The sequence below is a fragment of the Amia ocellicauda genome, chromosome 21 (genome assembly GCF_036373705.1).
Source record: "Amia ocellicauda isolate fAmiCal2 chromosome 21, fAmiCal2.hap1, whole genome shotgun sequence".
Lineage (NCBI taxonomy): Eukaryota > Metazoa > Chordata > Actinopteri > Amiiformes > Amiidae > Amia > Amia ocellicauda.
In genome coordinates, this window is record NC_089870.1 from 23,513,037 (window position 1) to 23,531,338 (window position 18,302).

General features: G+C 39.2%; 1 protein-coding gene across 3 annotated transcripts in view; it reads left to right on the forward strand.

Moving 5' to 3' along the window:
- npas3 (neuronal PAS domain protein 3) overlaps positions 1 to 15,511 on the forward strand; it is a 262,662-nt gene extending 247,151 nt beyond the window's left edge. For all 3 annotated transcript variants that reach the window (XM_066694336.1, XM_066694337.1, XM_066694338.1), the window contains 5 exons: positions 3,790 to 3,983; positions 4,996 to 5,102; positions 9,490 to 9,637; positions 10,126 to 10,241; positions 11,085 to 15,511. In XM_066694336.1, the coding sequence (XP_066550433.1) occupies positions 3,790 to 3,983; positions 4,996 to 5,102; positions 9,490 to 9,637; positions 10,126 to 10,241; positions 11,085 to 12,421 (1,902 nt within the window). In that variant the 3' untranslated portion in view covers positions 12,422 to 15,511. The remainder of the gene's footprint in view (positions 1 to 3,789; positions 3,984 to 4,995; positions 5,103 to 9,489; positions 9,638 to 10,125; positions 10,242 to 11,084) is intronic.
- The last annotated feature ends 2,791 nt before the right edge of the window (positions 15,512 to 18,302 follow it).

Genomic DNA, 18,302 nt, shown 5'->3' on the forward strand with positions numbered 1-18,302 from the left:
CTGCATAAATATTCACCCACACTAGCATGCATACATTAACAGCCAGACAAGGACACTTCTTATTACATTTCTTTTAAATAAAGTCAACATTTCTGTTGTTACATAACACACCAATATAAATATTACATACAAAGCCCGATATTAGCTGCCTGGCGTGGCAGCCGGCGCAGGATCTGGGCTCATCATGGATGCTTATATCACCATTCGACTCTGGAGGTCATATCAAAGAGAATTCTTCTCCAGCTTAAACCCATCTTTTTTAAACAGATCTTGGGCTGATCTCATTTAATTCACTCATGTAAAGGTTCTCAGTCATTATTTGTGCTGTATCACATTTCAAAAGCACTCCAGAGAATCCCTGGGAACTGATGAATCTTATTTCTTATGTATACCTATTCTATATTCACTCAGAGGGAAAGTGCATTGTGTGCTGAACCATGAATTATAAAAATTGATCCCTTTGTTATGTTGGTTTGTATTAAATTGAGATATGCTCTTCGTCTGCTTTGTGTTGCCTGGCTCAACCTCCTGGTGTCAGTTTGCATTTAGCTGCTTGAGCATATTAATGTTTAGCCAGTGCCTATGATGTTCTTGCCAAGAGCACTCCCGAAGCAATGTGCACCACACTTGTCTTTGTGGCAATAACTTCAAAAAGTTGTCTTTTTAACAAACTTTTGATGCCTGTGGCTTTTGGATTCTAATGTGGTTATTTTAATTTTGTATCTTAAAAAAAAAGACATTCATTTATTGAATTTGTTTTACACAGTAAATATTTTACACAATTTATTTTACACTATACTTACACGCTTACCTTTAAGACTGTGTTTGGTCTTTTTTATCTTTTTATATTGTGCATATGTCATTATCCTCAAGAGCAGGAGCATCTGATCTTGATATTTTCATCTATTAATTAAACATCACATATTTTTATTGTCCTCAATCTGCTGTCTTATTGAGGCTGTTTCGTGACACTTTTGATTCTGGTGGGATTGTCTTGTCAAGTGAATCTTATTCTGTCACTTTCGTCTCAGAACTGGATATACAGCACTTTGTAACCCCCTACTCAGCACTTCCGTCACTTCAGGTCCACTGGGTTTCCTCTGTATCTGCTGAACAGTCCACTTCCTGGGGAAACTTTTTGTTTGGGTTCTCCTGTTTTAACCAGTTGTTTCTAAAAGTATGTGAGAGGTTTACTGGCCGTGATGACAAAACCCACATGATTTCCTGAGAGATATCTACCATCTTATACATCAGTGAGTGGATGGGGTGCAGGAGAGGAGTGCTGCTGTAGTTCGCACTGTTGCTCTGTTGTGCATTCATCAGGACACACAGTTGTCACCGACTTATTCACACCATGGAGAATTCATGAGCAGCTTGCCTTCGGGCACAATTATTAGTGCCAAAAGCTCTCTCTGTGTATTTTATTTACTGTAACGATTACTGTGATTCTGACAGTTAACAACTTGTTGTAGATGTTTTTACCATTATATCAGAGTAAAAACTTTCAGATGTAGTTTGCTCTCAGAATCATATTATTAAAGTATTTCTTTATTTTATTTTATTTGAAAGCCAACCAGATATCAATCATTTGTATGGACCCAAATCCCCTAGGAATGGGGATGTTTTAATGTATTCTCTGCAGTCTGTAAGGAACAGTTTCTCTTCCTGTCAACAAAATATTTTCTTTGTTGGTATGTTTCCATGTTACTGTTACATTTTGTTAAGAACATAAGAAAGTGTCCAATCGAGAGGAGCCCATTCGCCCCATTGTGCTCGTTTGGTGTCCATTAATAACTAAGTGATCAAGGATCCTATCCAGTCTGTTTTTGAATGTTCCCAAATTGTCTCTTCAGCCACATCGCTGATTTCCGTCTTGATTGCCTTGAAGCCCAATTTCCATTTGTGTCCCCGGGTGCGTGTGTCCCTGCTGATCTGGAAAAGCTCCTCTGGTTTGATGTGGTCGATGGCTTTCATGACTTGAATCAAGTCCCCACGTAGTCTCCTCTGTTCCAGGGTGAAAAGGTTCAGTTCCTCAGTCTCTCAGTAGGACATTCCCTTCAGACCTGGAATAAGTCTGGTTGCTCTCCTCTGAACTGCCTCTAGAGCAGCGATATCTTTCTTAAAGTGGGGAGCCCGGAACTATACACAGTATCCAGATGAGGTCTAACTAGTGCATTGTTATACCTGTATATAGTTTGCAGAAGGCAGTTTGTTCAATACTTTGACTAAAAGCCAGTGCAATTAGAGGCGATAACGCATTAACAATAATTAGTGAAATTAAAGCAGAAAACCAGATAACCTTTGTACATGATGTCTGTCTGTTAGCTCCTTAGGATTAGGAAGACTAAATCATTAAATATTGTTTGAATATGAATGTAGTAGACACACTGCAAAGTTGAATATCCTAATGTTGGTATTGATTCATGATAACATCTACAATATTTTAAAGAATTTGATGTTTCCAGTGACAATTTTCAGAGCTACACACGAAGACTGCACTGCTGTGAGACCAGTCTTTAAACATGATTTCCTTGGTCAACTTCACATCCTTTCTGTAGATGTTAAGGCCATTATAAAAGGGGTAGATGCCAGCACAATCCAATGTTACCCTAATGCTGAAACTAACAGGTTAAGGGAATTGAAATCCAGGTATTTTCCTCCAGCCTCCGCTCACAGACACTTGCTCTTGTCATTCGGTAACTCTGTTGTGTAGGCAGTCCTAGCCTTGCGACTGTGGAGGTTTGTGCGTCTCTCCTACTCCACACAGGACCTGTTTTCTCATCTTCTCATCAAAAATGCCATGCCTTCTAGGAGCAGGTGTAGCAGAAACATAACTTTTTGGATATTTGGATACTTTTACCTCTTATTGTATGCATTGAACATTTCCCAGACATATGTGTGCTCTACATCAGAGGAAGAAATAGTTTACATGGCATTTCTCAGCTGCAGTGCAGTGAATGGAGCAGTGTCATTAGTTCAGAGGCAGAAAAGTTTGCTTTTGGAGGAGTGCATGTGGAAATTCCCTCTGGGTTTAGCAGAGTGATTAAAATGGATGGATCTAAAAGTACAGTGCGCATATCAAGTCAATTCCTCCTTCAGGCAAAATACAGCTACAAAGACTTTAAAGCTAAGCAAAACTTTAAAGCTAGAAATAAGCAATTATGTCCTTCACTTTTAGCTACTGTATATAATTCCTGAGGAAAACATTGATGGTGTGCTATTCAATGTCATGCTTTGCTTGCTTAATTTGCTTTATAATACCTCTTATGTTTGTTTATTTTTCCCCAGTCCCAAGAAAATACCTCGTGCTGCTATCTCCTTTAGAGTCAGACCATTACTGTTTTAAAACAAGATGGTGATTAATGTAAATAAATAATGGCACAGAATATGCAGCCTAAAACATTCAGTGCTGTTAAGCAAACAATACATTTGAGTCCAGTTTTAAGGAGCTCGTTTATGAACGCCGCTGTCTGTTCCTCAGGCCATCGTCTTTCACACTGGGTATCGGCACACTGCTTTCCAGTAATGTGACATCTTACTTAAGCTTTGAATCTGTATTTGAAGTGTGCATGTGATATATTAGTTATATTCATATGGAAGTAAATTTGTGAAGTGTTCATTTGCCCACGTTTAAAATTAGAGTTCTTTATGTGGTCTCTGTCCTTTTAGGCATTTCTTATTTTACACACACAAATCCTCCAACTTCTGATTAGTCACTTGCTGCAATAATACAACTCCGTTCCCATGGGACTCCAAGATGGTGAGCTCTTCCACTCCCTGTCTTCACAGGTTATCCACGTCACTGGCCGCCTGCGCATCCGACTGTCCCTGACGCACGCGCGCTCTGTGCCCAACCAGATCATGGGCATGGTGGTGGTGGCCCACGCCCTGCCACCGCCAACAATCAACGAGGTCCGCATCGACTGTCAGATGTTCGTCACCCGTGTCAACATGGACCTCAACATAGTTTACTGTGAAAATAGGTGAGTGGGGAGGTTAGGACTGTAGTTACAGTGTGACATATTTACTCCCTTTTTGTGTATTTAAAGGACCCGTGAAGGACAGATGTTGAGATGTTGTCAAGGCTTTCTTTTACGCTGTGCCTTTGTATCAGAACAGATCTAACACAGAGTGAGATGTAATTTCTTAAACAGATCATCTAAAGGCCCATTTCAATTAAAGTAGTACATAGTATATTCTTCCTAAACTATTCATATTACAGATAATAAGGGCAGAACATATTTAGGTTGTTGTCTATAAAAGTGGAAGGAGGTATTGCGTTTCACTCAGTTTGGCAGCAGCGATGTATTTGGAGAACCACTGCTAGAAGTCCATGAACGAAACAAGCCCGGCGTGCTGGATTGCTCGATTTATTTCAACAAATCTGAACACAGAACATCTCAGTTCCGGACATTGAAGGTTTTCTAAATGGGAGGACATAAAATAAAAATAATAAGCTAATGCAAATCCTTCCCTTCCTTTTATTAGCTATATGGAAATTAGAGGGTGATTTTTATCCCAGATGGATCTAAGATGTAAATCCTTGAGTTTACACCCTTAAGAAGATATTCTTCAAATGTCAATTTACATACATAAAATGTTCTTTAATTAAACCATGCTGATTGGTATGTATATATTTTACTATGAATATTTATTAAGCAGTGTAATACCATTTAAAAGAAAGCTGTTTAAAAACTAGTTTGGTAGCAAATAACCTTGAACGAAAACTTTCATCAGTTGTGTCTTTGGGGTTGAAATGCACCTTTTCACAAGGCATGTGCTTTGTACTCGAGAGATTTGGAATCAACCAGGTTTCAGTTTTACAATTCAGTTATTAAAATGATCAGTAATGTGTTTGTGCCACTATCACTTCAGATGATCATTGAATCCGTCAGAAGTGACCTTCATCCAGCATCACTGCTCTGGGTCAATTCCCCAAAATGTTTTTTATTAGGTCAGTCAAAACTTATTTATCTTTTGCTTTTGTCGTTTCAGAATTAGCGACTACATGGACCTGACTCCGGTCGACATCGTGGGGAAGAGATGTTATCACTTCATTCACGCTGAAGATGTGGAAGGGATCAGACACAGCCATTTAGACTGTGAGTGCAGTAACATGCTTTTATTGGCTGTTCAGGAAGTGCATAATTCATGTACCTTGAAGAAATGCATTTCAAAATAAAAATCTTATTACAGCCGTGAACTTGATCTGGCTGAAAGACTCAATGGAGCTGCGTGTGAAGAACAAATTAAATAGCCTGCTGAAGTGAGGCCTGAGACACATCAAATATTAAAGCCCTACTTGTAGTCGTCACTATATTACAGTGAATGTGAGCTGATAAATACACAGGAGTGTTAATTCGCTGATGGTTGTGCGAGCAAATCAGGCCACTGATGACCGCTGGGGAGGGAATTGTTTAGGTGGGTTGGGCTGGGTGGATCTATTCTTACTAGTGGTTTATACATAATCTTCCTTTTGCGTTCACCTGTTTGTTTCATGGTGTTTCTCATTGATTGTTTTTAGAGCAGCAAAGAAAAATTTAATTTTCTAAAACTAGTGTTATGGAGATACAGGGATCCTAAACGATTTCGCTGATAGGAGAGCCAGGAACAGAAGGCATGTCTCTGGTTTCCGTGCTGAAGTGAGTCGTTATACATTTTGCAGTTTATGAGGTGTTTGTTGTGAAGAAAGACGTCCTTGGGGCGCTGGAGAATTTTGCAATCTGATTACATATTGGAGTCCAACTGAATTATAAAGCAATTACAGCAGTGCATTGTTGTTACTGTGCTTTAAAAAGTCAGGAGATCAGGTCCATTAGCCCTTGATTTAATATAGTTAAACTACTCAAATGACATGCAGTGGCATACAGTTGAAAGAAAATAAATTAGCCAAGTCCAAAAAATAAACATAAAGATAAAGATAAATTACGAATGTTAAAGTTAACACAAAACAGTCAAATATGCAGTGTGTGTGTGAAGCACCCAAACACAAGTAGGCTCTCCGAGAGTATTGACTTAACTGAGTGATATATATATATACATATACATATATTTATATATTCTTAGTATTTTCAATGCAAAATACTTGTTCTGATACTAATTATTCAAAATAAACTGAAAATGCTAAGGATTACATCTTATTTTTCCAAAGGATTAAATTAATAAAATCATCAGAGTATAAATGTTTACAACAAATAATTTCCTTCAAAATGTATTTTCATTTACATTAAAACATGTTTTTCATCAAAATCTTGAGTTTGTGGTGAATTCTGCCTGTAGTAAATTAATTAGACGAGATTTTTGTATGACATCCGTATTGCTCTACTTTCTAGACCATGATCTTGTATTTATTTTTCATGAATCTGTGGTTCTTTCTGTCTCCAATTTATTCAGCATGAAAAAATGAAAACATGGAGAGATAGTCTGCAGATACTTTGCTTTGCTCTATTGTTACGGCACGGTCTGCTTGGTGATGCTGAAAGGACTTAGTATCACAATAAAAACATATGCAACACAGTTGTTCCTCATAGCACCACAGTGGTCCTTCATCCATCCACTGTGGGACTTTCCTTTGCAGAGTAGCTAGACTATGCCATAACGGGCAGCAGGAGAGTAGTCTTTCAGTGCTTCTAACAGAGCTGGTCTATGTTGTGCCCTAGCAATGTTAAAACTGGATAATTACGTTTCCATGATATTGTGGAAGTAAACCAAGAAGTACCGGTATATTCTCACTAGTTCTCCAAAGATCAGTGCACATTACAGAATGGTTTACTTATAATGTGTATTTGTGTGTATACACACAGAATACACAAGCTTTAAGATTTGCGTTTAACAATCAGATAAATAGTATTCAATTTCAAAAACTTGAACTTGTACAATCCACTCCAGATATTGTATCATCAGCAAGTAATGTCATCGTGTTAAATCCTACTTTAAAATATTAAAACAGGTGACAGTAGAGCTTAAGCAAATGGACATCTACACTGCACTGCTAAGCCTTGCCCATTGTTGGGACCACAGATAAAAACATATTTAGAACAGAGAAGAACATTTTGACTACCTTTCTGTTTCATAAAAGGGTTGGCTTTGCAACATACCAGTTGAGAGCAAGTATTTTTCTATAAAGCAATTTCCTCAGCACAAATTACTGGCTTTTGTATTTCACCATAACCCTGAAGAGAACTCGGCTGGTTTAGGTAAAGGGTATATGAAAGGTAGATGCCATTATGGATGGGATCCAAGTGATTAAAACCAACTGAAGGACAGGGGCTGGTGTTTGGAGTGTGAGTCCACCCTACAGGCATGCCTGAGGCCTGAGGAGGAGAACTGGAGATTAAAGAGTCAGAATTCTTTTTAATGGTTCCAAAAGTGGTAGACATTAAAAAAAAACATTAAAAAGGGCTTCATTAGCTGTAAATCAATAGTGCGAGCTTCTCCTGATTGATTTAATTGCAGTGTAAATGAAAGGGGTGAAAAATAAGCCTTACCTATAAATGGGGGGGTATCATAACAATGTGGACCGGCGAACGTATTGACAGATACTCTGGGTAGACAGGGCAAAGGAAGATTGCAGTTCTGCTTGTTCAGACTGAACCAGGGAGATCCAGTGAACGATGTCTTGGAGAGCAGCGATGGAGGATAGAGCCCAGGGAGATGAAGACTTTCCTTTCAACAATTTATCAGGGTTGAAGGCATAAAGCTAGACCAGCATATATTGACCTGCTGTGGGATTCATCCAGAACTCGAGGGGCTTTGAACCGCGGCTGTCCTTCGCAGTGTGCCACTTGATCGGAAATGTGAATAGTGCAAACAGGCAATCACTGCAGTCGTGCAGTTGTTTAAACTTGCATGGGAATAATGATGCTATAAGTCCTATAACCAATTAGTTACATTGTGACTATTTTAATCATCATAATTATTTTTGTAAATTCTTTTGTTTTTAAAAGGATTTTTTAATTAAAATGATTTATCCTGCTGATTTCTTGAGAGACACATTGTAACACTAGTACAGGCAGGATGATGTAATTGTCTGCATTGCAACAGTGATGCAGCTTTATTCATTTTACTTTTTTTGGTCAATATAGGGACATACAAAATATTTTCCAGAGGCATTTGGTTCTAATGCTGTGTTACTCATAAAATGTGGCAAATATAATTTCCTTAATAAGTGATTTCCATTTTTGTGGGATTAGAAATATCAGTAAATTAGTCGTGTTATTTGTGCGATGTCCAGTGAAAGCCAGACAGCGCCAGTGCATGCAGTGATTATATCAGCAGTAAAAACAGGGAAAATAAACACATTTGTGAGCACAGGTATCCCACTGCAATCTCCCAGGAATAAGCATAAGGATTTTAGGAACCGCCAATAAAATATCTAATGAAAAGTGTGTAGGTGGTTCCTTCAGTTTATTTATTTGATTATTTCTGTTCTTTTTCTTGTATTTTTCTATCTTGTTTTGTTTTCAGGCAAATAAACAGTCTGCTGATCGGTCAGTTATTGTGCTTTACAGAAAAGCTTTTTAAACAATGCTCTCTGTCTCTAATAGATTTTAATTACTCCGTTTGTTTTATATGAATCACTCTCCACATTGAACACTTCTATATAAACCCCCATTTGTAGCTATAATTAACCCAAGAATATGAATTTACTACCTCTTTTAGATTCTGACTGTTTCTGTTTTAGAGCAAGATGATTAATGCAAATACATATTGGTTGAGATAACCATTTAGCAGCTAATTTAGCCAAATTTATTGCAGCAGTTAGAGGCTCTTGGTTTTAGTAAATGCAGACAAGGACATGCCAAGCGAGTTGTGCAAACTCACAGCGCCCTCTTCTGGCTGCAAAGGGTTATAATATATTTTTGCAAAGGAGTCTACTAGACCAACAATATGCAGAACACCAAAAATAAGCCAATATTGAAATTTTTCTCAAATTGAACAATTAAATGTGCTAGGTGTGAAATCCTAATTAAAATGTGATGTTTTTAAACATTGTATTATTTTATTTATTATTTTTATTATTATTATTATTATTATTATTATTATTATTATTATTATTATTATTATTAATAATATTATTATTATTCCAGGTCCCCAGTGTATAGCAAATAATTAATTATTATTAGTATAAGTGATTTGTCCAAGAGTCTACTAATGCAGAAATACAATACCGCTGCACGCTGTATACAATCACAACAGGGAGAACAATACACTGTAGTGCTCCCTGTGAACATCATCCTGAATTGTACAGCCTGCTGTGGCTTCATCTTCTGTCAGCAGATGCATTATGGTCAAATGTTTAATTGATTGTGTGGACACATATTTCAGCAAACCTGCTCTTAATAATTAACTATATTCCATATGTCTGAAATGTCAGCTTCAGCTAATTAAAAGTAAAGAGATCTCTTAAATTACTTGGTCTTTTCAAGATATTGATACATACAAGGTTGTCTGTTTTTTTCTAATGATTATAATTATTTCTGTTTCTAGTAATGAATAAGGGCCAATGTGTGACGAAGTACTACAGATGGATACAGAAAAACGGAGGCTATATCTGGATCCAGTCTAGTGCCACTATTGCTATCAATGCCAAGAATGCCAATGAAAAGAATATCATCTGGGTCAATTATGTACTCAGGTAAGATAGTAGCTTGGTTTGCAGCTCAAACCAATGGATTTGTTCTTGACAATTGTATGAGGAGGTCAATTCCATTTCTACTGTGGTTGTAATGCAATAACATTCCCTAAAAACCATACAAAACAAAAACCTGCAGTGAAATTGCTTTTCTTAAGTATTTATAATTGTTTTTAAGAGAAAAATAAGTGCTGACGATCACTCATTCTTCTTGTGTGCAAGTGGAGGGTAGTGGGTAGAGGGTGGACTTAAATGGTTTTGCTGAAAGAGGAAGCTGTGAAAAGCCGTGTAATGCATCCCCACCTGCTCATGCCCCGATCATTGTTTTTCACTGTTCACACACTGAGCAGACCTGGCCTGTGCATTTCCACGCAGGGGTTTCCAAAACTGCATTAGTGTTAGATTTACTAAACATATACAGAATACATTTCTGTCCTTTTTTTAAGGTTTACCTTGTTTTTCTTCTTCTTTATTTCCAAATGTCTGTGCAGTAACCCAGAGTACAAGGACACCCCGATGGACATCGCACAGCTCCCCAACCTGCCCGAGAAAGCGTCCGAGTCCTCCGAGACCTCCGACTCCGAGTCAGACTCCAAGGAGAACTCAGGTACGGCCCGGCAGAGTGGGCTGCCGCACAGCGGGCCTCACAGGCGCCGCACCCTGATCAGTATTGTCAGGCGTTCACTCTCTCCCCGGTCATTATTCTGTGGATAAACAACATGGCTACATTAATAATTGAAAAGGAAATTAATATTAAATCAGATAACTCAAAAATCATAGTGATCGTACAGTAGGTCATTGCTGTTGAGTTAAACAGCGTGGAAGTTATAAATAGTAGTCCTGCGGAGCGGAGTCCTGAAAGCACTTAGCAGGGAGGAGAGGAGGAAGAGGAACCAATTCTCGGTTTGCACACAGTGCCAAAGTGTTCCCCCAAGCACCCCCCCCACAGCGCCTCTGCCAGCCCATGTCTCGCCGCCTCTCGTTGCCCCCAGCAGCTGGTCCAGCCTGACTGCCCTTCTCAGAGACTCCGTCCGCAGTCTGTCTCTGCCAGAGAGGACCAAGGTCACCACGGCTCTGTGAGACACTGGTGCAATTAGCAATGGTGAACAGAGTAAATGTTCAGATTTACATGAGCTCTCTGAGGGAAACAGAGAGGTTTCTAACCATCCTGAGCAATTCATTCCAACTGCCTTTCCTTTGTCATCATTATCAATCAAGAAATTAAACAGATTTTATGTTTAAGGTAATGAAAAAATGTCATGGTGATTTAATTGTTATTTTTGTAATGTAATGAATGTTGTTTGAATATTAAAATGCATCTCCAGTCCTTCAGATTAAAATATTTGATCTGTTTCATTTTAAGAAACTTGTGAAGTGCTTCCTTCTTTCCTTCCTCTGTTCCTCACTGTGTCATTTATATTTCCAGTTCTGTTTGTCTCTCTCTCCGCAGAGGACAACGAGAACTCCAAGTCTGATGGTAAGGGCAACCAATCAGAGAACAGCGAAGACCCTGAATCGGACAGCAAGAAGCAGCCGGGGAACCAGTCGGACAACGAGATGAACTGCAACGAGGACGGCAACAGCTCCAGCAACCAGGAGAGCCAAGACAGCGAGGACAGCTTCGAACCCTCTGACTTCGAAGGCAACAAGGCAGCGGAGGAGGACGGCTTCGGCACACTGGGCGCCATGCACATCAAGGTTGAACGGTATGCGGAGGGCGACGCGGAGCTGCGGCTTCAGGGCCGGGAATCGGTGACCTCGGACAGCGCCAAGGACTCGGACAGCGCGGGGGAGGCCGGCACGCCGTCCTCCAGTAAGCACCAGAAGAGGAAGAAGAGGAGGAAAAAGCAGAAGGTTGGTTCCGTGACGCGACGCAGGCTCTCCAGCACATCGAGCCCCAGCGGGCTGGACCCGGCGCTGGTGGACCCGCCGACGCTGCACCCCTCACCAAACAGTGCCTCTGTGCTCAAAATCAAGACTGAAATCTCAGAACCTATCAACTTTGACAACGATAGCAGTATCTGGAACTACCCTCCCAACCGGGAGATCTCAAGGAACGAATCCCCCTACAGTATGACCAAGCCCCCCAGCTCTGACCACTTCCCCTCCCCACAAGCCAGCAGCAGCAGTTTACACGTCGCCATTCCCGACTCCGTGCTCACCCCCCCGGGGGCCGAGAGCGCTGGCAGCCGCAAAACTCAGTTCGGCGGCAGCACCCCTTCTTCCTCCAGTGCTGCCAGCCTGGCCCCGGCCTCCTCCGCGGACCCCCTGTCCCCGCCCCTCTCCGCATCCCCTCGAGACAAGCAGCAGGGAACTCCAAGTACTTCCAGCTCTTTGCTATACACTGGGGACCTGGAAGCCCTCCAGAGGTTACAGGCTGGCAACGTTGTGCTTCCACTGGTTCACAGGGTAACGGGGACCCTCGCCGCCACCAGCACTGCCGCCCAACGGGTCTATACCACTGGTACCATACGGTACGCCCCGGCTGAAGTAACCTTAGCGATGCAGGGCAACTTGCTCCCCAACACTCACGCGGTTAACTTTGTGGACGTCAACAGCTCCAGTTTTGGAATCGACCCCAAGACTCCCATGGAGATGCTGTATCACCACGTCCACCGGCTCAACATGTCAGGGCCGTTCGGGGGGGCAGTGAGCGCCGGCAGCCTGACACAAATGCCAGCAGGGAACGTCTTCACCACAGCAGAGGGACTGTTCTCCACTCTTCCATTTCCTGTGTACAGCAACGGAATCCACACCACACAAACTCTGGAGCGGAAAGAAGATTAAAATTAAATACTGAGACCATATTACTGTGTTCACTGTCAAAGACTCTGAGGCATAAGACTGTGTTTCATTTGGGAAAAAAAACTTAAATCTAGCACTTTGAATCTGAGCAAGTGAGCTCATGTTATTGAAATTAATGGTCCCCATGTCTCTCTCTCTCTCTCTCTCTCTCTCTCTCTCTCTCTCTCTCTCTGTATCTTTCACTATTCTCTCTCTGCTGAACTAAATCAGATTATTCTTTATTGTAAAGAGTTACTTTTCTGCCTTCAGAGAGTCAAGAGTACTGGATGCCTGCTCTTTCGTAAGATGTACCTTTTATTTGATTTGATTTCTTTGCATCTTTATGAAGATGCCTTTAATTTGTATATGTCTGCCATAAGATACTTAAAGGTAATGGTTAAGATATTGTCATTCAGTAAAAGCTAATCATTGTCCACAACTTGATGTGATCAAGGTTGAAGGAGACAGAAAAAGTTCACCCTGTTTGACTAAGTTGAACCTAAGGGGCTTTTGTTACGATTTCTGATTTGGGGATAGAGCTGTAGAATGTATACAGTTTTTCCTCAAGTTGTTTTGTAACTCAAATTTGACTTAATTGCAAGCTACTCATTTAAAGCAATTTGGCTGTCTGAGAGTAGAATGTTTCTCAAATGTTTGGAACAGGTTATTAAGATATTTACATTTACATTTCCTCTAAAAAACATGGTGCTACCATTCAATAACCTTCAAACAGGCTGGGAGGAATATATAAATAAGAAGATGGGAGATTGTGTTGTGGACGTCTCGTTTGTTACTGCAGCCGCTCAATTAGAGGAGATGAGGGAACGGCTTCGCGCTGCAGGACAGGAGTCTCACCTCCAGCAGACAGACTCACTTCCCTTTCACCTGCGCCGGTCACTCAGCTGTCCAGCGGCTCTCCACTGTATGACGGCTCGATTAAATTGAGCTGAGGAATATAATTAGAAAAGGTTTATTTTATTTTATATTTGTCTTTAATTATTTCTCAGTTTAACTGAGGCTAATTTGCAACATTAACTTTAAATTAATTTTACAGAATATTTAACTTTAATCAACTTCAGTTTAATATTTTGGTTTTGTTCTCATTTTTTACATAGAGAATCCTTTATCTTTCACATCTGGCTTTTTAAACTGTTTTTACATTGATTTAGATGCTCTCTGAAATTACAGATTGGTGAATTGTAATTAATACAATTTAAAAAGAAGGAAATAATACATGAAAAACACATTCCTAATGTTTCTCTCTGTTGCCAAAAAGTAAAAAGAAAAAAAAAAAGTATATCACAGTTCGGTGTTAAAAACACTGTGATCGTTGTTTAAAAAAATTGAAAAAATGAATCTTCCACTTCATCTTTTGGCAGCCGTTCATAAAAGGCATCTATTAAAAACGTGAAATCCGTAATGTGTACAATGTGTAAGTGTCCTTGGCTGTCAGTTTCATTGCAATTTCAGTGTGTGTTACTATATGCAGTATATACGAAGCTGATGTAGCTGTTTTGTCCTTTGTCTTCTCTGTGCTTTATCTCTAGTCTGGGGGGGGCTAGTCCCTACCCTTGCAGTCTTAGTGAAAACAGTGATTCTTGGGGGTTAGTGGATTTTGTGTGGTGGCCTTCCTATGTAGTGTCACCTTTTGCTGCTTCCTTTTGTCTGTATTCCTTTATGTTTTTGCTATTGCTTTGCTGTTGTGTAGTCTACAAACCTCTTTCTCTCAGAGATAAAAGACTCTTAACTAGCTCAAGGTTTATGGAGCCATTTTTCCCCACAGAGGAATTCTGGGTATGACTTCAGTTTCCAGCTTGCTAAACATTTACACTTTAAAAAAACAAAAACAAAAAAGTAGCGCTTAGATATATGTAACAGACCGATACCATAAAGCCTCAGTTGTATAAACATTCCCAGAGTCCCTTGTGCTTATCTTGTATGCATTGGGTGTATTTCATTGGTTTCCACTAAACATGTTGACTTCAAGGTCCCTGCAACACACAGGAGGAAAAAATAGGGATATTCTTTCAGGACAAATAAGATTTTAAAATTTCTTAAAGAAAAAAGAAAAATCGTTTCGCACTATAAATCTATTTTTATAGGTGTTTTGCAAATGCATGTTTACTAAGTTGACTGTTTAGTTTACTCAACTTTTTTTTTGGTCAACATTAAATGTTTTTAGTCTGTCCAGCAACAGGAAAGTAGATTTAAGAAGCCGAATTGAATCTGGCTTCTCCTGGACCAGGATACAACAGATTAAGGTTTCTGTGAAGGTGTGTTGTTTTCTAACCCAGGTCGTATCAAAATAAACGAGGGGAACAAATTACTGAAAATAAGGAATTTTAAAAAGCAATTTGCAGAACGCAGAGCTTGATGTCATTAAACAAGATTGCTGGATGAATAGATTTTTGTGTTTTTCTACATATTGATGTGAGGGGACGAACAGGGGCAGCTCTAAAGACGACACTGTGGACAGCCGAAGAAATACACCCATATGTTACAACAGAACAGCAAAAGAGCTGTTTTAATGTTTCTGTGTTGTGTCAAAATAACTGCTGGTGATTTAAACTAACAAATAATCTCAGCTGCTGTCAAATTACATAGTGTTTAAAATTACAGTATGGAAAAAAAAACTTCATTACCTGTGAAGACTGTGTCTGTGTTTTTAACTATTTCTTGTACAATTATACAGATTCTTTTATGAGGAAATTGGTGCCGAAGTAGCAGAATAATGGGGAAAGGGATTCTCTTAGTATCAATGTTAACAGTGTTACAAATTCTAAATACAAACAAATTAAAATATTAAAAAGAGAAAACTATGGTACATTTTATTTTTTTTGGTTTTAAAAGTTATAACTAACTGAAGCTAACTTTGAGTGCCTGGCTTATTTTTTAAAACATCTTTTTTCATTGATCATGGATAATGCTGCAATTCAGAAGTGTACATACTTCATTTACAACAGGGTTATTTTATACTTTTGTAGATTCTCATCAGTTCAAAGAAACATGTCATACATGGTTGTCTTTATGTAACTATTTTTATCATCCTACAGGTGCCATATTCATAATAAACTTCTCTTGGATTTGTTACTATCTGGCATCATTTATTTTACATTTAATCATCCTGAGTGAATTCCACACAACCAATGAACTGCCAATTTATTTATTTGTTTATTACTTTTCCTAATTTTCATTTAAACCTCCCTGTACACTGCCTTTGTGTTTCCAGTCAGCGCTCTGGTTTATACAGCATCTCTGTAGCTTCCTAAGAGGGATGTGGAGCAGCACTGGAAAACAGATCCTTATGCAGATCTGTAAGAGCCGCTCTCAGGTCCTGTGGGGATTTTGCAAAGAGATAATTACTATCATCTTGTCTCTGCTTACTTACAAACACAAGTTAATGTAATAAACTCATATGAAAGTCTTTGGTCAGTGCAAGGAAAGGGGGCAGTCATGTGACGCAATTATTGTGGGGAAGATACTGGAGTAATTACTGGTCTCCGTAATCTTAACTCTTTACTGCTTACTTTTTTACTGTTACTCCTTTTACTGATGTATATCTGCTCGTTTGCTGTTTTTTTTTATTTATTTAGTTTATTTATGTGTTTATCTCGAATGCGTAGATACAAAGAAATCGCGCGTCACTCCCCTGCGTAAAGCGCTTCCCACTGAAGACAAGCGTCACGGCGTCTCGGGTGACTCGTGTTTTGAGCTGACCAATCAGGAGTGAGCAGAGGCGGGTCATAAATCTCCCAGCGTCAGTGAGTGCTGTCAATTATTAGGGAGCAACTGCGCAGACGCTAACATTCATATTCCTGCTTGATATTGAAAATACAGATACTTTCACAACATCATTGTTTTAAATTGTATTTTACATTACAAATAAAAATGTCATCAGTGTCGAGCTAGACGTGTTAAAAACGGGAGACCGGCGGGACAGCAGAGCCTGGCAGTGGTCGGTGTGCGGCCGCAGGCGCGGTGTCAGCTCGGCGCACAAAATGCATCTTTCAGGGCCAGTGTGGACAGTAAAGACGTCCGCTCAGAAACACCGTCGGATGGTTTGAACACTTAATTAGGTGAGTAACTCCTACATTTGTATTTGCAGAACAGTCCGAATTAAACTCTTTATCTCATTAACAAAGTAACTTAGTAGCGCTAGTAATGTTTCGTATCCATCAAATGCACTGGATGAGGCAGCAATGCGCTGTTTCTAGACAGAGGTAAAGCCGGCAGCGGCGACGGCCGTGCCAGAGCTGCTCACACTAACCGCCTTGAGGAGTGGTATGGGCTCAAATTAGCGCCATAAGTATCGCATTCAAAAAATACAATTGTAAACAAAAAATGTTTTATCAAAAGCAACAAAAAAAAAAAAAAAAATCGAGAGCAAAACTCGCCTGTTTTACAATTCTATAAATTTTGCATTCGTTTTTTTTTATTTTTGATCTCAACATCAATTTTTCCTCAAGTTTTTTATTTTTGCTCATGCTCGTTTGGTGTGAACAATCCTGTTTCCAGAGAGTCCCAGTCACTATAAACCACCACTTTATAAATACAGTTCAGGTCTGTGTTCCAAATTGTATTTTAATTACAAATTACAAAAGACAAGCTTGCATTTACCAATTAATTTAAATTGACGATTAGAGGGTTAACCCTTCTGGAATGGAAACCTCCAAGACTAGTATTGTAAATCCAAAAGAACAAAATACCTAGAAAATATCCTGGGCAAAAAGTTATATATTAAGATACATAGTTGCACTGTTACCAATTGTACCATTGTGCCATGCATTGGGGCTATTCATTTACTGTCTTTAGCACATGAGTTTCAAGTGCTTTAATTAGTTGTTGCTGCTTTCATTCGTCTGTTCCATTAAGGTAGGTGTTACATTGAGTACTAACACACAGGAATGCACAATGGAAACAAGCTATTCATAACAAATGATTACACCTGCTACGAAATCCAGGGTAATTCAAATTACAGTGACAAAGAAGAACAAGTAAGTAGAAAATAAACCTGCTTTTTGGGTTTGTTTTACTTAATTTTACTAACTGACTTACATGGGCTGTTTGGAGAGGAGAAAAAAACAACTATAGGCTGTACATACATATAATATATATATAAAGACAGAGGGGGAAAGAGATACCTTAAATTGAGTTATTTTAAGTAATTTAAGGAAACCCCATTTCACTTTTTTATACAGCAGCACAGTGTACCACCTTACCATTACCAAGGTATGTAGAGAGAGATTTAAATGTAACATAAAGATATACTGAGAAAATGTTGAAATTATAATCCGTATAGATACTGTCATATATAATGGGGAACAATGGCCAAAACATTCCATCTCAGGTAAAGGTTCTGTTTTATAAACCCATTACTGCTGCCAGTCATTCTGCTCCCTAGATTTTTAGGAGGGTGAAGGAGGTCATTCGAGAGACTGACTTTTAAAGAAATTCATCAGATTTTAAATATTTTACACAATTGTAAATGAAGGGCATGAATCATAGATCACAAGATAAAGACAAATCCATATGTGCCGACCAACGATAATGACCCCACACTGGCCTGTTTTACCTACCTTCCTCATTATAACTTTGAAAGGCTGTTTAGATAGCAGAAGGGCCAAATCATTTGGTTAACTTATTTAGTGCAGGTACCAAACACACTCTCTGCATCCATGATACTAATTCATGACAAAAATACATATTCTGTAAATGTAACAAGAACATCTGAATGTATAGTCATGAGTTCTAGTTTCACAGAATTGGGAACGCAGTTCTGTTAGTACTGTTGGTGACTGGAAACTAACATGTTTGCTTTGTTCTTTAAAATAAATACATATTGAAGGGGTTAATCAGCAGTTTTAGCTGTTTTCCTCACCATCTT